The sequence below is a fragment of the Scyliorhinus canicula genome, chromosome 3 (genome assembly GCF_902713615.1).
Source record: "Scyliorhinus canicula chromosome 3, sScyCan1.1, whole genome shotgun sequence".
In the NCBI taxonomy this organism is placed as follows: domain Eukaryota; kingdom Metazoa; phylum Chordata; class Chondrichthyes; order Carcharhiniformes; family Scyliorhinidae; genus Scyliorhinus; species Scyliorhinus canicula.
Window position 1 is genome coordinate 273,446,722 of NC_052148.1, and position 21,374 is coordinate 273,468,095.

General features: G+C 47.8%; 1 protein-coding gene and 1 long non-coding RNA gene across 2 annotated transcripts in view; one reads left to right on the plus strand and one right to left on the minus strand.

The window, feature by feature from the left end:
- The window catches only part of LOC119963558 (broad substrate specificity ATP-binding cassette transporter ABCG2-like), a 68,943-nt gene that overhangs the window by 40,019 nt on the left and 7,550 nt on the right, over positions 1-21,374 (plus strand). The window contains exons 11-14 of the mRNA XM_038792866.1: positions 7,379-7,461; positions 12,448-12,537; positions 14,292-14,416; positions 16,782-16,936. Coding sequence (XP_038648794.1) covers positions 7,379-7,461; positions 12,448-12,537; positions 14,292-14,416; positions 16,782-16,936 — 453 coding nt within the window. The remainder of the gene's footprint in view (positions 1-7,378; positions 7,462-12,447; positions 12,538-14,291; positions 14,417-16,781; positions 16,937-21,374) is intronic.
- On the minus strand, positions 13,279-18,093 carry LOC119963559. Its single transcript, XR_005460122.1, has 3 exons — positions 17,850-18,093; positions 16,825-16,975; positions 13,279-13,340 (listed from the first exon to the last, which is right to left on the minus strand). It is a non-coding gene; the product is annotated as an uncharacterized LOC119963559 (long non-coding RNA).

Genomic DNA, 21,374 nt, shown 5'->3' on the forward strand with positions numbered 1-21,374 from the left:
TAGAGGTTTACCTTTGCCAGCTGACTGTAACAGTGTTGCTCGTTTTGGGTGAGTGTGCTTAACACTCACTTGGCTCTGTTTCTCGTTCTAAGCTCTGGAGACGCCAGGTGCCGTAAAGACACCGTCACAAGTTTCAAGGTCAAATTCAAAGCAATAAAGCTGTACACCAATTAGTAAGTCCAAAACAATTAGAGTTTATTATAACACAATTATAATAACACTCATGCACACGCTAAAGATTAAACCTACTTCTACCACTAAACAACTAATACTTAGCTAAGAAGGAACTGCGAGGTCAGGGAACAAGGCCTTTGTTCTGTTCTGGTCTGCAGGCTTCGGATCACTATCAGTCGGCAAGGGTGTCAGTAATGCCGGTTTCAGTTAGCGGTCGTCGTTAGGCACTTACTTATTGGCGGCTGCTGCTCAACGGCTGATGTAGAAGACAGGGGTCTGGAGGCTGGAGTCGGAGGCCGGAGACAGGAGACTGAACCATGTGTGGGACCTTTCTTTTATAGGTCCCAGGGGGTCCGCGCCTCTTTGGGCGGGCTCCCTTACCTGCTTGGGATCGATTGGTCCTCTTCCCAATCGATATGGTTTGAACCCCCCAATCCTAGGGCCGTTCCTTGATCGCTGGGGCGGTTCTTAGGACTTATTGTCCTGGGCTTCTCTGGCTCCACCGTGTCTGGTCTGCTATAGAATGTATCAATTGATACTTAATTTGTGTCCATTGTACCTGGGACTGGCCCGGTATCACCTCATTAATATGCTAACGGCTTCTCATTTACAGCACTGCCTGATCTCTGCAGCTGTCAGGAAACCGGTTTCTGCAATTGTCTCAATGCATAATTGCTCTGCAAGCTGTTTGCTCTGTAACATGTCCGTTTTCCCTGCACTCTTTGCAGTCTTCCATTTTGTGTTCGTTAGTGGCCATCTTAGATGGCTACAAACAGTGCCAGCAGATTTGCAGTCACATAAAAGCTGGAAATGTGACTCTGTTGCCTTTGTGTCTGAACTGGGGTTTGCCCTCACTTCGGAGATTGAAGCCAAAATCCCCAGGCTGACTCTCCGGTCCTCTTGACGCTCCGCACTAGTGCATTTTGGGTGAGGCATTAAATCTAGGGCCCCTCTATCCTCCTGGCCAAAAGTAAAAGAGCCCTTGGTGATATTCGAAGAACGACAGCTCTTCCGGTGTCTCGTCCAGCCAGCGTCCCTCAATCATTCCAGGTTGCCTGGCCATTAACAGCTCTTTGTGGAATCTTGCTTTGTGAAGACCGGTTGCCATATCTCCCAAGTTCCAACAATGACTCACACTCCAGAACTATTTCATTGGCTGCAAAGGGTTTTGACAGCAATCTGAAGTTGTGAAAGTTGATATGCAAATGCAAGTCTTTCCTTAAGTCAACATTCAGAAAATCAATAAAAGCAAAATACTGCGGATGCTGGAAATCTGAAATTAAAACAGAAAATGAAATGAAATGAAATGAAAATCGCTTATTGTCACGAGTAGGCTTCAAAGAAGTTACTGTGAAAAGCCCCTAGTCGCCACATTCCGGCGCCTGTTCGGCGAGGCCATTACGGGAATCGAACCGTGCTGCTGGCCTACCTTGGTCTGCTTTAAAAGCCAGCGATTTAGTCCAGTGTGCTAAACAGCCACTCAGCGGGTCTGGCAGCATCTGTAGAGAGGGCATAGAGCTAACATTCCCACTCCAAATTACTCTCCATCACACGCTGTCAGGCCTGTTTAATTTTTCCAGCGCTTTCTGTTTAATTATTCATCTCTCTCTTCGGCAATGCTGCCTGGAATTGACGTTATATTGCACCTAATGATGCTGATAAAGCTGTGATACTGCGCGATTGCTTCTGTTTTGTTTCCTGTTCTTTTGTAGCAGTTGTAGTTAACTGTGGAAGGAATTTCTAGACAGGAGCACACGGATAGTTTAAAAAAAATTTTATTTTGGAGTACCCAATTCATTTTTTGCAATTAAGGGGCAATTTAACGTGGCCAATCGACCGAACTTGCACATTTTTGGGTTGTGGGGGGAAACCCACGCAAACACTGGGAAAATGTGCAAACTCCGCACGGACAATGACCCAGAGCCGGGATCGAACCTGGGACCTCAGCGCCGTCAGGCAGCAGTGCTAACCACTGCACCACCGTGCTGCCCCTTGCACACGGATAGTTAGCAACACGATTCTGATTGACAGTGTTCATTGAGCACTTTATCCGTCACCCTTCTCGCGTGTTCTATTGAAACCTGACACACGATATAAGAGCTAGGAGTAGGCCATTCAGCCCCTCGAGCCCGCTCCGCCATTCAATACGATCATGGCTGATCTCATCTCAGACTCAACTTCACCATCCTGCCAGCTTACCATAACCCTCCAACCCATTATCAATTAAAAATCTGTCCATCTCCTCCTTAAATTTACTCACTGTCCCAGCATCCACCGCACTCTGGGGTAGCGAATTCCACAGATTCACAAGGCTTTGGGAGAAGTAGTTTCTCCTCAAATCTGTTTTAAATCTGCGACCCCTTATCCTAAAACTCTCGTTCTAGAATTTCCAACAAGAGGATACATCTACTCAATGTCTAACTTTGTCAATCCCCTTTAGCATCTTATCTCCCTCAATTACATCTCTCCTCTCATTCTTCTAAACGCAAGAGTATAGGCTTGAACTGCTCAATCTCTTTTCAAAAGACAAACCCCTAGGGCGCGATTCTCCGCCCCCACGCCAGGTGGGAGAATAGCGGGAGGGCCTCCCGACATTTTTCACGCCCTCCCGCTATTCTCCCCCCCCCCACGCCCGAACCACGCCACGAATCCCCGCTCGCCGTTTTTTTACAGCGAGTGGCGATTCTCCGAGGCCGATGGGCCGAGCGGCCGGGCCTTCACACCCGTTTCAACACGGCAGCAAACACACCTGCTCGCTGCCGTCGTGAAACGGGTGCCAGATGCCCGTTTGGGGCATCTAAAGGCCCGATTGGCACGGGAGCACCACGACTGTGCTCGGGAGGGGACAGGCCCGCGATCGGTGCCCACCGATCGTCGGGCCAGCGCCCAAAACAGACGCACTCTTTCCCCACCGCCGCCCGGCAAGATCAAGCCGCCACGTCTTGCCGGGCGGCTGAGGAGAAAGACGGCAACTGTGCATGCGCGGGTTGGCGTTGTCCAACCTGCGCATGCGCGGCTGACGTCATCGGCCGCATCAGCCGCCGTGACGCTTGACGTGCGGCCTTGACGACCGTCATCAAGGCCGTGACACACGGGGCCGCACTCCTAGCCCCGTCCAGGGGGGGGGGGGGGGGGGGGGGGGGGGGGAATCGGCCCCGGAAGTGGCCGTGAAGGCTGCCTTGGGTCACGGCCTGTCCCACGGCAGTCTTTACGATTCTCCGCATTTGCAGAGAATCTCGCCCCTAATCTCTAGAATCAATCGAGTGAGCCTCCTCTGAACGGCCTCCAATGCCACTACATCCCTCCTCAAATAAGGGGACCAAAACTGTGCACAATACTCCAGGTGCGGTCTCACCAATGCCTTGTACAGTTGCAGCAACACTTCCCTACTTTTATACTTTATTCCTTTAACTATAAAGGCTAAAATTCCAATTGCCTTCCCTATTACCTGCAGTACCTGCAGACTAATTTTTTCCCATACCAGCCTTCCCGAACAGGCGCCGGAATGTGGCGACTAGGGGCTTTTCACAGTAACTTCATTGAAGCCTACTCGTGACAATAAGCAATTTTCATTTCATTTCATTTCACTTTCTGTGATTCATCCACAAGGACACCCAGATCCCTCTGCACCGACTCACTCTGACGTTTCTCTCCATTTAGATAATAAGTTGCCGTTCTATTTTTCAGACTAAAATGGACAACCTCACACTTATCCAATTTTGGCCCACTCGCCTATCCATATCCATTTGGAATTTCTTATTTCTTCATTGCAACTTCCTATCCCACCTATTTTACTGTAATCTGCAAATTTAAATTTGCCTTTACTACCTTCTATTCCTGCATCCAAGTCATTAATATATATTGTAAATATTTGGGGAGCTACAGTGCAGGAGGTCGTCATTCAGCCCATCGGGTCTGCACTGGCCCTTGGAAAGAGCACCCTGCCCCCGTAATCCAGTAACCCCACCTAACCTTTTTGACAATAAGGGTTCAATCCACCTAACCTGCACATCTTTGGACTGTGGGAGGAAACCGGAGCACCCGGAGGAAACCCACACAGACACGGGGAGAATGTGCAGACTCCGCACAGACAATGACCCAAGCCGGGAATCGAACCTGGGACCCTGGAGCTGTGAGGCAGCAGTGCTAACCACTGTGCCACCCAAGAAAATTCAACCAGAAAGACAGCATCTTTGTTAGCTATGCCTCTGAGGTATAACCCTCCTGGGAATAGTCGTCAATTTTAAACTTGGGAAACAGTATTATAAGCCACAAATTAATATTTACAGAAGACGTGCATAAATGTTTAAGACATCTCCTCCTGTGCTTCCTATTTTAACTGATTCATCAACCAGAATAGTTCTAAACAGATGAACAGACATTAAAATATTTTTGGAATACAGTAATCTTTCCAAAACATGTTCATGAAAATAGTAATTTCTTGGCTATATTGAACACGCCAATGGAATTCTGGCATGAGTCAGAGTCCCAGAAACTGGGCATTCTAGAACATTCTTGTCGACCCTCTTTATTTTTGCGCAGCCCAACACTTCCCTTGCCTAAATAAAAACAAATGACTGCAGATACTGGAATCTGAAATAAAAACAGTAAATACAGGACAGTCGCAACAGTTCTGATAGCATCTGTGGAGAGAGAAGGAAGCTAATGTTTCGAGTCTGGATGATTCTTTGTCAAAGCTGGGGAGAGCTGCAAATAGAGTCAGATTTATACTGTTGTGGGGGTTGGGGGGGGGCAAGGGGCGGGAGGGCTGGATAAGGGGGTTAGCGATAGGTGGAGGTTGACAAAAATATCGTGGACAGAAAGACAAAGGGAATGTAAATAGGGGTGATTAAGGCTGAGAAGGGAGCTGATAGTGGCACATAAAGAGATTAGAATGTGTGAATGGAAGAACAAAGGTGAGCAGGGTGCCAAAGGGCAACTACAATAAGAAGTCGTACAACCAGGTTAAAGTCCAAGAGGTTTGTTTCAAACACGAGCTTTCGGAGCGCAGCTCCTTCCTCAGGTGAATGAAGAGGTATGTTCCTCTGCATACCTCTTCATTCACCTGAGGAAGGAGCAGCGCTCCGAAAGCTAGTGTTTGAATCAAACCTGTTGGACTTTAACCTGGTGTTGTAAGACTTCTTACTGTGCCCACCCCAGTTCAACGCCAGCATCTCCACATATAGGGCAACTAGGGACAGGTGGCCCAAGTTGCATGGGGGGAGGGGGGATAAAGGTGAGGGAAAAACAGATCGATGGAAGAAATTAAAATAAATTGATTGAAATAAAAATGGGGTGAAGGTGGAGGAGAGAGTTCACAGTCTGAAGTTGTTGAACTCAATGTTGAGTCCGGAAGGCTGTAATGTGCCTAATTGGAAGATGAGCTGCTGTTCCTCCAGTTTGCGCTGGGCTTCACTGAAACATTGCAGCAGGCCAAGGACGGACATGTGGACAAAAGAGCAGGACGGGGAGTTGAAATGGCAGCGACAGGAAGGTCTGGGTCCTGCTTGCTTACGAACGAAGGTATATCGCCCATACTGGGGACATCAAGACCCATTTATATTTAATAGAGTACTTTCCAAAGGGATTCTGCCTGGCCCCAAGGAATTGTTTAGCTGCCTTTGTAGTGCCCTTTAACATAGTTAAATATCCCAACACACTACAGAGGCATAATCAGACAGAATTTGACACTAAGACGCATAAGGAGACATTAGGACAGGTGACCAAACGCTCGATTAAAGAGGTAAGATTTAAACAATATTTTGGAAAGAAGGGTGGGGAAAAGAGGACTGGATGTGGGGAGGTGGAGAGTTTTAGAGAACTTTGAGCAGGATCTAATACCTCAGCAACTGAAAGTTGCCGATGTCCCTGAGAGAATCTGGGGTGTGAAACAGGCTGCATACAGAGACATCAATCAAGCTGTTTTCAAAGGATTCTTCAGCATTAGTTTAGTGCAAGAATTTATTAGGTCAGGTCAAATTCCAGGTTCCTGATTGGTGGTGAATGGTAAAAGTTAATATGCTTTACATAGTTACAAATAATTAGCAAGTTACTATTCAACTTGACTGCTAAGTTCAATCAGTTAGTTAGTTTGTTCGCTCCCTCCCTCCCTCCCTCCCTCACTCGCTCACACACACACACACACACACACACAGTGGGAACCCAGTGAGGGTTCTACTGCTCCACAGGGTCAGAAGTGATCGAGTTTGCAACTGCAAGGAGATTAATTAAAGCTCTTAATGGTATTTCCGGCATCACAATAATCATGCCATGGTCCTGGTGAACCCATGGGTTTGCATCACCAGATATGGAAAGAATTAACACTGAAAGCACATTACTGGCATTAGGACTTTGGATTGAAGGGAGAACAGAGCAGACCGCATTTAAACAAAGACTTGCATTTTTATAGCACCTTTCATGACTGCAGCACGTCCCATAGGACCATAAGACATAGGAGCAGAATTAGACCACTCGGCCCATCGGGTCTGCTCCGCCATTCAATCATGGCTCGTATTTTTCTCATCCCCATTCTCCTGCCTTTTCCCCATAAACCACTGATCCCCTTATTAATCAAGAACCGATCTATCTCTGTCTTAAAGACACTCAGTGATTTGGCCTCCACAGCCTTCTGTGGCAAAGAGTTCCACAGATTCACCACCCTCTGGTTGAAGAAATTCCTTCTCATCTCTGTTTTAAAGGATCGTCCCTTTAGTCTGAGGCTGTGCCCTCTGCTTCTAGTTTTTCCTACAAGTGGAAACATCCTCTCCATGTCCACTCTATCCAGGCCTCGCAGTATCTTGTATGTTTCAATAAGACCCCCCCATATCCTTCGAAACTCCGAGTACAGACCCAGAGTCCTCAACCGTTCCTCATACGGCTTTTGAAGGGTAGTCACGGTTGCAATGTCGGAGATGCATCAGCCAATTGATGCACATTTCGATCCCACAGAAGAATAATCACCAGGTAAATCTGTTTTTAATCTGGGTTGGTTGGTGGGAACGCGGGAGAACTTCCCCTGTTCTTCTACAAATAGTGGCCAGGGGATCTGTTACATCTATCTAGGAGGGAAGACTGGGCCTCAGTATAACATCTCATTGGATAGAGGGATTGCAAACAACGATTGGATATAGATTTGGGGATTGTTATTGATTATTTAGACTGTCCTGAAAGATTGACATGAACTGATCCCTTTGTTTGACTCTAGGTGTCAATTGGGATGGTGCTGTGCGTGATTTTGGGGTGTGTATTTTTCCGTATGAAAACCAATCGGGTTGGGATTCACAACAGGTCAGTATGATTCTACCATCGAGAACTCCATTGTCAATGGGCATATAAAAAATTGAAGAGAGGGGCTAGCGAATGAAGGAGCAGAATACCAGTGGATAGATGTCACACCACAGCCTCCAGCTCCAGGATTTTGATCTAATGATAAGGATCCAAATCAAGATGGTGTGTGACAGCCACAGGAGGAGGCCACTCTGTCCCTTAAACCCGTATTTTATAAATTAACTTTTACGGGGTGTGGGCGTCGCTGGCTAGGCCGGCATTTATTGCCCATCCCTAATTGCCTTTGAGAAGGTGGTGGTGAGTTGCCTTCTTGAACCGCTACAGTTAATGTGACGTAGGTACATCCACAGTGCTGTTAGGGACATGGCTGCCACTGTGCGTCGGTGGTGGAGGGAGTGAATGTTTGTGGAAGGGGGAGCAATCAAGCGGGGTTGCTTTGTCCTGGATGGTGTTGAGCTTCTTGAGTGGTGTTGGAGCTGCACTCATCCAGGCAAGTGGACAGGATTCCATTACACTCCTGACTTGTGCCTTGTAGATGGTGGACAGGCTTTGGGAGGTCAGGAGGTGAGTGACTCACCACAGGATTCCTATCCTCTGACCTACTCTTGTAGCCACAGTATTTATATCAGAATCTGGATCCCTACAGTGCAGGAGGAGGCCATTTGGCCCATTGAGTCTGCAATAACATTGCGAAAGAACACTCCAACTAGGCCCACTCCCCCACACATTGATTATCCAACCTACATATCTTTGGACTGTGGGAGGAAACCGGAGCACCCTAGTCTCCGGGGATCAGTCTCGGAGGACGGAACATCAGAGCGGTGAAAAAAACTAAAAAAGTGACATTACAGTAAAGCTGTGACCTGAAAAAAAAATTGAAAAACTAATTAAAACCAATTAATTAACTAAGTAGAGAGGTAACTAAACTGGAGGGTGCAGAGTAGCGTATTTAGCATTTAACAGGCGGAGCAGGCTCCAAGGCCGAAGGGCTCCTCCTGCTTCTATCTTCTATGTTTCTATTTGGGACCACGTAGTTAATTGTAGCTTAATCTGTTTATTTATATATATTTTTTATAAATTTAGGGTACCCAATTGTCTTTTTCCAATTAAGGGGTAATTTAGCGTGGCCAATCCACCTACCCTGCACATCTTTGGGCTGTGGGGGCGAAACCCACGCAGACACGGGGAGAATGTGCAAACTCCACACGGACAGTGACCCAGGGCCGGGATCGAACCCGGGTCCTTGGTGCTGTGAGGCAGCAGTGCTAACCACTGCACCGCCCCAATTATAGCTTAATTTAATAAGCGTCTATTTTAAATTAATTAGTGCTAGAAATGTCAGTCAGCAGGATAAAGTACTTCACCTCTGAGGTGTGGGAGATCTTTGACACTTCCTGCTTTCCGGACAACTACATCTGCAGGAAGTGTACTCAATTCCAGCTCCTCACAGGCAGCAGGGATCAATTGGAGCAGCAGTAGAATGCACTTAGGAGCCTGCAGGTGGCAGAAAACATCATAGACAGGTGTTTTAGAGAAGTGTCCACACTCAAGGTGCAGGCAGATGGGTGACCGCTAGAAAGGACAGGTAGTCAGTGCAGGAATCCCCTGTGTCCCCCTCTCTAACATCATTTTGGGTACTGCTGGGGAGGGGGTGACCTATCAGGAGAAAGCAACTGCAATAGCCGGAGCAGTGGCACCATGGCTGGCTCTGTTGCTCAGCAGGGAGGGACAAAGAGCAGAAGAGCAATAATTATAGGGGACTCCATAGTCAGAGGCTTCTGTGGACTCGAAAGAGACTCCAGGATGGTATGTTGCCTCCCTGGTGCCAGGTTCAAGGATGTCTCTGAATGGGCGGGCACAGGGCATTCTGAAAGGGGAGGGTGAAGGTGGCACAGTGGTTAGCACTGCTGCCTCACAGCACCAGGATCCCGGTTCAGCTCCGGCCTCAGGTGACTGTGTAGAGTTTGCACATTCTCCCCGTGTCTGAATGGTTCTCCTTCGGGTGCTCCGGTTTCCTCCCACAGTCCAAAGATGTGCTTGTTAGGTGAATTGGATATTCTGAATTCTCCCTGTGTACCCGAACAGGCGCCGGAATGTGGCGATTGGGGGCTTTTCACAGTAACTTCATTGCAGTGTTAATGTAAGTCTACTTGTGACACCAATAAAGATAATTATCATTATTAATTATGACATAGGCAGGAAGAGTGACAAAGTCCTGCAGCAGGAGTTCAGAGAGTTAGGTAGTAAGTTAAAAACAGGACCTCTCGGGTTGTAACCCCAGGGTTACTCCCTGTACCACGTGCCAGTGAGGCTAGAAATAGGAAGATAGAGCAGCTAAACACGTGGCTAAAACGCTGGTGTAGAAGGGAGGGTTTCAAATATCTAGATCTTTGGGATCTCTTCCAGGACATGTGGGACTTGTACAAAAAGGAAGGGTTTCACCGGAACTGGAGGGGCACCAATATCCTGGTTGGGAGGTTTGTTGCCGTCATTCGGGAGGGTTTAAACTGGTGTGGCAGGAGGGTGGGAACCAATGCAGTAGGTCAGCAGGTGAAATAACTGAGGGGGAACAAGAGGATAGGGCCAGTCAGACTCAGAGGAAGAGCAGACAGGGAGATGTTGCTGAACACAGCGGGACTGGTGGTCTGAAGTGTATTTGTTTCAATGTGAAAAGTATAACAAGTAAGGCAGATGAACTTAGAGCCTGGATTAGTACTTGGGACTACGATGTTGTTGCCATTACAGAGACTTAATTGAGGGAAGGACAGGATTGGCAGCTGAACGTTCCAGGATTTAGATGTTTCAGGCGGGATAGACTGATGGTGCTAAATTGGGGGAAGGCTAATTATAACAATATGAGGCAGGATCTGAAGAATTTAGATTGGGGCGGCTGTTTGAGGGTAAATCAACATCTGACATGAGGAAGTCTTTCAAATGTCAGTTGATTAGAATTCAGGACCGGCATGTTCCGGCACCGTAGCACAGTGCTTAGCACTGTTGTTTAACAGCTCCAGGGTCCCAGGTTCGATTCCCGGCTTGGGTCACTGTCTGTGTGGAGTCTGCACGCTCTTCCCATATCTGCGTGGATTTCCTCCGGGTGCTCCGGTTTCCTCCCACAGTCCAAAGATGTGCAGGTTAGGTTGATTGGTCATGCTAAATTGCCCTTGGTGTCCAAAAAGGTTAGGTGTGGTTACTGGATTGCGGAGATAGGGTGGAGCTGTGGGCTTAAGTGGAGCGCTCTTTCCAAGGGCCAGTGCAGACTCTATGGACTGAATGGCCTCCTTCTGCACTGTAAATTCTATGATTCTATGATAAGATGAAGGATAAGTATGGCAAGATTCGGGAACGTTGGATAACAATGGATATTGTGAGCCTAGTCAAAAAGAAAAAGGAAGCATTTGTAAGGTCTGGAAGGCTGAGAATAGGCGAAACCCCTGGAGAATATAAAGAAAGTAGCAAGGAGTCAGGAGGGCTAAAAGGGGTCATGAACGTCCTTGGCAAACAGGATTAAGGAGAATCCCAAGGCATTTTATAGCTGCAATGTTTTTCAACATCAAGCTTTGATTGGCAGCTCCTGGACCACTTCAAACAGAATCAGTGCTTTCCAATCACCTCCTCTCACGGCTGTGTGATATTGAAGTGGTCAGATAGAAATCGACAACACTTAACTGTGTTTGAAGAATATGGTGCCCGCCCCGTTATGTAGATGAAAATGGGTCTTAATGAGCCATTTCCATCCTCCCGCTGGCGTGGGGCATGAACCTTGATCCTGAAACCAGATGGGGGGCAAGAACATCGTAAACGGTCCAATCCCGTTTTCTGCCGCAGGATTCCCCGCCTCTTCGGTAACTCTGCTACTGGTGGTGGGAGGCAGAGAATTTAGTAGTAAATACCAATAAATTCTGTATAGCATTTTTTTGAATCCCTTTCACCGATATAAAACTGGTTATTCGCAGCTGAAATGAAGTGAAATGAAAATCGCTTATTGGCACAAGTAGGCTTCAAATGAAGTTACTGTGAAAATCCCCTGGTCGCTACATTCCGGCGTCTGTTTGGGGAGGCCGGTACAGGAATTGAACCGTGTTGCTGGCCTGCCTTGGTCTGCTTTGAAAGCCAGCTATTTGGCTCTGTGCTAAACCAGCCCAGGTGGAGGAGTGAACACTCTTCATTAGGTTCACTGGGGCGGGGCAAGGCGGCATGGTGGCGCAGTGATAAGCACTGTTGCCTCACAGCCCTGAGGACCTGGATTCAATCCTGGCCCCGGGTCACTGTCAGTGCGGAGTCTGCGTGGGTTTCCTCCGGGTGCTCCGGTTTCCTCCCACAGTCCAAAGATGTGCAGGTTAGGTGGATTCGCCATGATCAATTTCCCCTTAGTGTCCAAAAGATTAGGTAGGGTTACTGGGTTACAGGGATAGGGTGGAGGCATAGGCTTAACTAGGGTGCTCTTTCCTAAGGTCGGTGCAGACCCGATGGGCTGAATGGCCTCCTTCTGCACTATGGAGATTCTATGAGTCTACGATTGATGTGCCAGCTGCATTAATAAAACTGCAAGCAGATTCTCTAAATTATCATGAAGTTTTTCAGTGCAAAGAAAAGACGAAGGAACAATGTTGGCTTGTAGAAGACGTTTAGCTTGTGATTTTGCAAAGGCCGACTGCAGGAAATTGTGACTGGAGCTGAGAAATCACCCATTTTCAGAGTCTTTTCCACCCAATTTCTGGACTGTGCAGAAAGCAGAATTTGAACTCAAATCTTAAATTGCTAATATTTGATGCTTCGACATGAATATTTAATCACCTGGGTTGATGCTTTGCAACACGCACTCAGGCTGAATCAATGAGTAAAGTATACAAGTGGAATTAGGACTGAGTGGGGTCTGTTTATCAGGCCAGATTCTCACGCAAAGGGATCAGGGAGATTACAGTGTGATGCTGTTCTTTGGTGAATGTTAAAAAAGAAAATGACTTTAATTTCCTTCCTTCACAGGGCTGGGCTTTTGTTTTATATTGTTAATTGTCAGATGTACAGCAGTATCTCGAGCATTGAACTTTTGGTCTCAGAAAAGAAGATTTTCATGTAAGTACTGTGACATTATCATAAATGTAAAGAACTGTAAGGGTTAATGTAACGTCTAAATCAACCACTAGAGGGAGCTAGATGTACAACTATATAAGGCATCGATGTTGAGCCTTGTGGGTGAGAGGCTGAGGAGAAAGCTAGAGAACAGATTGAAGGAAACATAGAGTGAATGAGAGCAGATCATAGTTAATGTAATAGTATAGAGATTAGTAGTAGATGAGTGTAGATTATATGTTAATTATCAACGGTGTATTATATAGGAGTAAGTGTTGAATACAATTAAGTAGTGTTAATAAATTTATAGCTTTGTTCAACTTAAAGGCTGTTTATGGTCTTTGTGAACACTACGCCAACCATCCTGAATTTAGCAACATAAAGAACACCACAAGTACTTTTTGGATTAAAATATTACAGAGTAAGGATCAGAAGGGAAGACCTCGGTTGCTATCCTTTGCCTAAAGGGTTTGGAAAGTGGAGTCATGAAGCATTGAAGGAGGCCGCTGTCAGCTCTTTGAGAGAGCTGTCCGATCAGGTCCATCACCCTGCTCTGTCCCCCCCCCCCCCCCCATCTGCAATTTTGTTTTTCCCCAAGCATTTATCCAGTTCCCTTTTGAAAGTTCCGAATGAATCTGCTCCCACCACCCTTTCAGGCAGCACCTTCCAGATTACACCAACTCGGTTACCATTGGCCTGTGTCCCTCTGGTTACCTGCTCGCCTGTCACTATAAACATTACTTACCCGATCAAACCTCTTCATTGTATTGAACACCACGATGTAATCTCCCCGAATCTTCTCTGCTCTGAGGAGAACATAATAAATCAATTCTCTGTCAAACTTTACTGAGCTGTAACAGTTCAAACTGTTTATTGAATCGAAGAGACAAATAATTGGATTACTCCAATTGTTTCAAAACTTATTCACAGATGAAAAGAAAAATAGCACAAAGACCATAAGATATAGGATCAGAATTAGGCTGTTCGGCCTGTCCGCTTGACGTTTTAAATTTCACGAGACAATAGTTGCAAGGGATTATGGAAAATATAACCGTCTGTGCAGCACTTTTTTTATTAATTAAAAATTACTGCCTTAGTTTGTGCATCAACAGTAATGGATGTTTACCCTGTGCTTTAATATTCTGTTAAAATCAATGGTTATTTTGGAGGGCACAGTAAGAAGTCTTACACCAGGTTAAAGTCCAACAGGTTTATTTGGAATCACTAGCTTTCGGAGCGACGCTCCTTCATCAGGGGAGTGTTATAAAACTTCTTACTGTGCCCACCCCAGTCCAACGCCGACATAGCCACATTATATTTTGGAGGGTTAATGTTTGGTGTAAAGTGAGGGATTGTGCTATAATAAACCTTGTCCAAATCGGGAGCTGGAACGAGAAGCATGTTTCAGTGAAGAATCTTGGGGCATGTTTACTGTGATAAGGCGTTTTATAAATGCAAGTTATTGTTGTTCAATTACAAAAATGTTATCGAACCTATCGTTTTACAGCAGACATCAAGCATTGCGATCACATTTGAAGAGATTCTGCATAGTTACAATTCATGTGTCATTTATTAAAACTTTGTTTTTATGATAGAATTATTGTGATTCAATCTCTGCTCATTTCCATCAGTAAACTTCTGAATAATAGCTGCACAATTTTAAATGTAATTTCACAATTGCACCTGAAGGAGAAACGTTATTCCTCAAATTATTTCACCCATGAATTAAGGTTCAATTTTCTTTCCTTTCTCAATAGTCATGAATATATCAGTGGGTATTATTCGTTACCAGCATACTTCATTTCAAAGTTATTATTCGATTTAATGCCTCTCAGGACGATGCCAAGTGTTATTTACAATAGTACAACATACTTCCTTGTTGGTGAGTGAAGAGCAACACCTTCTTGTGTCTCTCCTTAATGCAGTTCCTTATTTCAATCGCGGCAGATGACGGGAAACACACATAAAACAGGTCAGATAGTGCCTGACGTGCTGGAACGTGAACTGTGATGAAAGGTGAGAAAGGTTGAGGCTGTGCTCTCTGCACAACAGTCCAGTCAGTCATATTCCACCCTGACCTCGTCGGAGGAAGTGAGCTCCAAACCCACACCACTCGCTGTGTCAAAATGCTCTTCCTCACATACCTCCCCAAACAATAGTCAGTGATTTTTAATCCTTTGTATCATCAGTTAATAGGGGCAACTTTACTTTGTCTAGCTGTCAGAATCTTGTACAAATCTATCAGATATCCCATCAATAAAAGGGAAACATTGTGAGCTAAATATTTTCTAATTTACTTTTTGGAGTAACAGAAGATGCATAATAACAATATTGATTTCAATTTTTAAGAATCTCCAAAGCAAGCAATGAAATTCACCCTGATATAAATGATTTTGTCCTCAACACCCACTTCTAATACAAAGCACTCCCTCAGCAAAGTTCCTCTGACAGTGCAGCACTCCCTTAGCAAAGTTCGTCTGACAGTGCAGCACTCCCTCAGCAAAGTTCCTCTGATAGTGCAGCACTCCCTTAGCAAAGTTCCTCTGACAGTGCAGCACTCCCTCAGTACTGACCCTCTGACAGTGCAGCACTCCCTCAGTACTGACCCTCTGACAGTGTGACACTCCCTCAGTACTGACTCTCTGACAGTGCAGCACTCCCTTAGCAAAGTTCCTGTGACAGTGCAGCACTCCCTCAGTACTGACCCTCTGACAGTGTGACACTCCCTCAGTACTGACCCTCTGACAGTGTGACACTCCCTCAGTACTGACCCTCTGACAGTGCAGCACTCCCCCAATACTGACCCTCTAACAGTGGAGCACTCCCTCAGTACTGACCCTCTGACAGTGCAGCACTCCCCCAATAATGACCCTCTGACAGTACAGCACTCCCTCAGTACTGACCCTCTGACAGTGCAGCACTCCCTCAGTACTGACCCTCTGACAGTGCAGCACTCCCTCAGTATTGACCTTCTGACAGTGCAGCACTCCCTCAGTACTGACCCTCTGACAGTGCAGCGCTCCCTCAGTACTGACCTTCTGACAGTGCGGCACTCCCTCAGTACTGAGCCTGTGACAGTGCGACACTCCCTCAGTACTGACCCTCTGACAGTGCAACACTCCCCCAATACTGACCCTCTGACAGTGCAGCACTCCCTCAGTACTGACCCTCTGACAGTGGAGCACTCCCTCAGTACTGACCCTCTGACAGTGCAGCACTCCCCCAATAATGACCCTCTGACAGTGCGGCACTCCCTCAGTACTGACCCTCTGACAGTGCAGCACTCCCTCAGTATTGACCTTCTGACAGTGCAGCACTCCCTCAGTACTGACCCTCTGACAGTGCAGCACTCCCTCAGTACTGACCCTCTGACAGTGCAGCACTCCCCCAATAATGACCCTCTGACAGTGCGGCACTCCCTCAGTACTGACCCTCTGACAGTGCAGCACTCCCTCAGTATTGACCTTCTGACAGTGCAGCACTCCCTCAGTACTGACCCTCTGACAGTGCAGCACTCCCTCAGTGCTGACCCTCTGACAGTGCGGCACTCCCTCAGTACTGACCTTCTGACAGTGCAGCACTCCCTCAGTACTGACCCTCTGACAGTGCAGCACTCCCTCAGTACTGACCCTCTGACAGTGCGGCACTCCCTCAGTACCGACCCTCTGACAGTGCGGCACTCCCTCAGTACCGACCCTCTGACAGTGCGGCACTCCCTCAGTACTGACCCTCTGACAGTGCGGCACTCCCTCAGTACTGACCCTCTGACAGTGCAGCACTCCCTCAGTACTGACCCTCTGACAGTGCAGCACGCCCTCAGTACTGACCCTCTGACAGTGCAGCACGCCCTCAGTACTGACCCTCTGATAGATCTCCCAACTGATGTTTTTCACCAAATTCCTGATTCTGTTCTGGTAGCCTCTGGGCAAGCAACTGGAGAACCCACGCTGACAGTCACAAACATGACTGGTTAGTCAAACAATCCGTGCCCATGGCCGCCATGTTGGTGAATTCATGTGGCGTGACACGCCCCAACCAGGCAACAAATCTTTAGAACAACTCCGAAGTGGCTGAAAACCAAAAGTAGCCGATTCTTGAGTCAGACCAAGTGTTACTAAACTGCTAAAGTCTCAATATTTCACTCAGGTTAAATATCCTCCAGGAGTACTTGGTATTTAACAATTGTTGGGCTGTCAGAGATTGCTAAATTTGAGTTTACCATTCTGCTTTACTTTTTTTAAATTTAGGTTTGAAACGGACAGTACCTGCGATTTCTATATCATTCCTCACCTTAGTGATGGTCTCCTACACGTCTTCAGCCCTGGCCTTGGCTGTTGCTGCTGGAGGGAATGCAGTAACTGTTGGAAATATCGTCCTGTCTCTCATTTTTATCTTGATGACTGTAAGTATATCGCGACCACCTGGAAGCAGTCCAGGTTATCTGGACAGAATTAAAAAGGGCAAACATTTACCGGAAAGATTGGAATTTCGGATATTGGCTATTCCCGTATCCTGCTGTGTACTGCGAGGGAACTGATTGAAAATCTGGGACTACGGGATTCAAATTCTAACCTGGCCTGTTTTTGCCAGCACAAGTGTTGGATTATACCATTACTGAGGAGCCGCCCAATTTTCACACATCATTCACTGGCCTATATTGTTCCGTGCTCCAGCATCCCAAATTCATAGTTCTCACCCTTTCCATTTTAATAATTTTCAGCTTCCTCTGGCTCTGGTTTCCTGTTCACCTCCTGACTGCTTCTCCCATGTCAGCAGCTTTAGAACCATTGAATCCCTCCAGTGCAGAAGGAGGCCATTCAGCCCATCGGGTCTGCACCAACCCTCTGAGAGAGCACCTACCTAGGCCCACTCCCCCGCCCTATCCCAGTAACCCAACCTGCGCATCTTCAGACACTCAGGGGCAATTTAGCACATCCAATCCGCCTAACCTGCACGTTCCTGGAACATGGGGGGGAAAACCGGAGCACCCGGAGGAAACCCACGCACACACGGGGAGGATGTGCAGACTCCGCACAGACAGTGACCCAGCCGGGAATCGAACCTGGGACCCTGGAGCTGTGAAGCATTTATGTTAACCACCATGCTACCGTGCTGCCCCCTGCAGAGAAACGCGCAAACTCCACAGAGTCACCCAAGGCTGGAATCGAACCCAGGTCCCTGGCGCAGTGAGGCAGCAGTGCTAACCACTGTGTCACCTCGGCTTCCTAAGTCATTGCTTGACAAAACTCCCCCACCATCCTGTACATTACAAAACATTTCAAAGTGACACTTACAGAAAGTGCAACAAAACTCACCTTTGTCTCCGCAGGGGGGCGTTCACTCTTGGGTGCCACTATTTGTTGTTATTTTGTTCTTTACAACATGTTTCCCAGCACTGGGAGACAGCCTGGTTATTATCCAAGATGAGGTTGTTGTCAGATGGTGAACTGGTTTTATTCACTGTTGTCTGAGCATGTCCAGACTGTCCCATCACATTGACGACTGTTACTGCAGGATCAGTTTTGTAGCTCAGTCTCTCACTGTTGGATCACGAGGGCAGCATTCCTACTTTGGAAACCAGTGAACGGCAGGTAAATGGTGTTCCGAAGTTAATTTCTCCCCTTGAGGTTTTTGCTCAAACTCATTAGCATATCATTATGAATGCAACAGGTGCATTAAAGTAGCAGGGCTAGACACAAGATTTAAAAATATCATCACAAAATTTAAAATATTCTTACAAAATATTCCTTAAAGTTTAAGACGGGTGCAGTTTGATTAGTACAAGTGAAAATAATTTATCACAGATCCATCTGCTGGTTAATTTGCGGTACTGTAGTCAGTTCTTAGTAAATTAAAAAAAGTTTTTGAATATAATTTTGGTGTCCCACTGCTGGAGAGTTCCCCCAATCTCCAAATCCTTGGAAATAAGTACAAATGAGCAAGCACTATTGAGGGTGTCTAAGCCAGCATTTATTATCCATCTCTAATTACCCTTGAGCGGGTGACGATGAGCTGCCACCTTGACCCCCGACAGTCCATGTGGTGTAGGTACACCCACAGTGCTGTTAGGGAGGGGATGCCAGAATTTTCAGCCAGTGACAGTGATGGAACAGCGTTATATTTCCAAGTTAGGACTGTGAGTGGCTTGGAGGGGAATTTGCAGCCGGTCGTGTTCCCATGTGTCTGTTGCCCTTGTCCTTCTACCCGGTGGTTGTAGCCTTAGGTTTGGACGGTGCTGCTGAAGGAGCCTTGGTGAATTTTTCCAGTGCATCTTGGTACACAGACTTGCCACTGTGCGTTGGTGGTGGAGGGTGTGAATGTTTGTGGAAGGGGGAGCTATCAAGCGGGGCTGCTTTGTCCTGGATGGTGTTGAGCTTCTGGAGTGTTGTTGGAGCTGCACTCATCCAGGCAAGTGGAGAGTGTTCCATTACACTCCTGACTTGTGCCTTGTAGATGGTGGACAAGCTTTGGGGGGGTCAGGAGGTGAGTTACTTGCCACAGAATTCCCAGCTTTTGACCTGCTCTTGTAGCCACAGTATTTATATGGTTGGTCCAGTTCCGTTTTAGTCAATGGTATATCGATAGTGGGGATTCAGCGATGGCAATGCCATTGAATGTCACGGGCCGGTGGTTAGATCCTCTCTTGTTTGAGATGGTCATTGCGTGGCACTTGTGTGGCACAAATGTAACTTGCCAGTTGTCAGCCCAAGCCTGGATATTGTCCAGGTCTTGCTGCATTTGACACCGACTGCTTCATTGTCCTGAGGAGTCACAAATGGTGTTGAACATTGTGCAGTCATCCGCAAACATCCCCACTTCTGACCTTATGATGGAAGGGAGGTCATTGATGAAGCAGCTGAAGATGGTTGGGGCCGAGGACACTACCCTGAGGAACTCCTGCAGTGATGACCTGGAGCTGAGATGATTGACCTCCAACCACCACAACCATCTTTCTTCGTGCCAGGTATGACTCCAACCAGCGGAGAGCTTTCCCCCAGATTCCCATTGACTCCAGTTTTGCGAGGGCTCCTTATCAAATAGTGCCTTGATGTGAAGGGCCGTTAATCTCACCTCACCTTTTAAATTCAACTCAAGGTTGTAATGAAGTTGGAGCTGGTCAGCCCTGGAGGCCCCGTGTTATTAAGATGGACTTGGCTGGTGTCGTTTCTGGTGGTACCTAGGTTGATTCCAGGTGGTCTGTCCAGTCCCATTGCCTTTTTGAGGCTATGTGGCGGTTTGGCGACGGAGGTGATTTGCTCGGCCATTGCAGAGACGACCATATTGCTGCGGGTCTGGGGTCACATGTTGACCAATCAGAGTGAGGATTTCTTTCCCTAAAGGACATTGGTGAACCATAGAATTTACAGTGCAGGAGGCCATTCGGCCCATCGAGTCTGCACCAGATGGGTTTTTACAACAATCAGCGGTGGGTTCATGGTCAACATTCCTGAGACGAGCTTTTATTTACAGATTTATTAAACTTTAAATTCCACCAGGGAATTAGCCTGGGGCTCGGGATTCCTGGCTTTTGTCGGCAGGGCTGTCTTGGTGTGCAATTTTTTAAAAACTGGCACAGACGTTTGCAGAAATTCAAGTTGCATTGACAGTAATTTACAGGAATTAAGATTTTTCTTATGCTGATCACACTGATTTTGGGAAAACTGAGTGAAAAACCCCAGTGCCGCCATGTGGAAGGGCCAGGCCGCCATGTGGAAGGTCCAGGCCGCCTTGTGGAAGGTCCAGGTCGCCATGTGGAAGGTCCAGGTCTCCATGTGGAAGGTCCAGGTCTCCATGTGGAAGGTCCAGGCCGCCATGCGGAAGGGCCAGGTCGCCATGTGGAAGGTCCAGGCCGCCTTGTGGAAGGGCCAGGTCGCCTTGTGGAAGGTCCAGGCCGCCTTGTGGAAGGGCCAGGTCGCCATGTGGAAGGTCCAGGCCGCCTTGTGGAAGGGCCAGGTCGCCATGTGGAAGGGCCAGGTCTCCATGTGGAAGGGCCAGGTCGCCATGTGGAAGGTCCAGGCCGCCTTGTGGAAGGTCCAGGTCTCCATGTGGAAGGTCCAGGTCACCATGCGGAAGGGCCAGGTCGCCATGTGGAAGGTCCAGGCCGCCTTGTGGAAGGGCCAGGTCTCCATGTGGAAGGGCCAGGTCACCATGTGGAAGGGCCAGGTCTCCATGTGGAAGGGCCAGGCCGCCATGTGGAAGGTCCAGGCCGCCATGTGGAAGGGCCAGGCCGCCATGTGGCAGGGCCAGGTCTCCATGTGGAAGGGCCAGGTCTCCATGTGGAAGGGCCAGGTCTCCATGTGGAAGGGCCAGGCCGCCTTGTGGAAGGGCCAGGTCTCCATGTGGAAGGGCCAGGCCGCCTTGTGGAAGGGCCAGGTCGCCATGTGGAAGGTCCAGGCCGCCTTGTGGAAGGGCCAGGTCTCCATGTGGAAGGGCCAGGTCACCATGTGGAAGGGCCAGGCCGCCTTCCATGTGGAAGGTCCAGGCCGCCATGTGGAAGGTCCAGGCCGCCTTGTGGAAGGGCCAGGCCGCCATGTGGAAGATCCAGGTCACCATGTGGAAGGTCCAGGTCACCATGTGGAAGGGCCAGGCCGCCATGTGGAAGGTCCAGGTCACCATGTGGAAGGGCCAGGTCGCCATGTGGAAGGTCCAGGCCGCCATGTGGAAGGTCCAGGCCGCCTTGTGGAAGGTCCAGGTCACCTTCCTGAGCCGGAGCCCTGGTTCATTGCCCCAAGGGACATTTCTTAGTGGTTCCACTCTATGAAGGTACTTTAGGTTACTGTAATTTCGAGAGGCTGGGAGGGACGTGCTTTCGCTCGCGCACTCTCTAATACATTCAATGT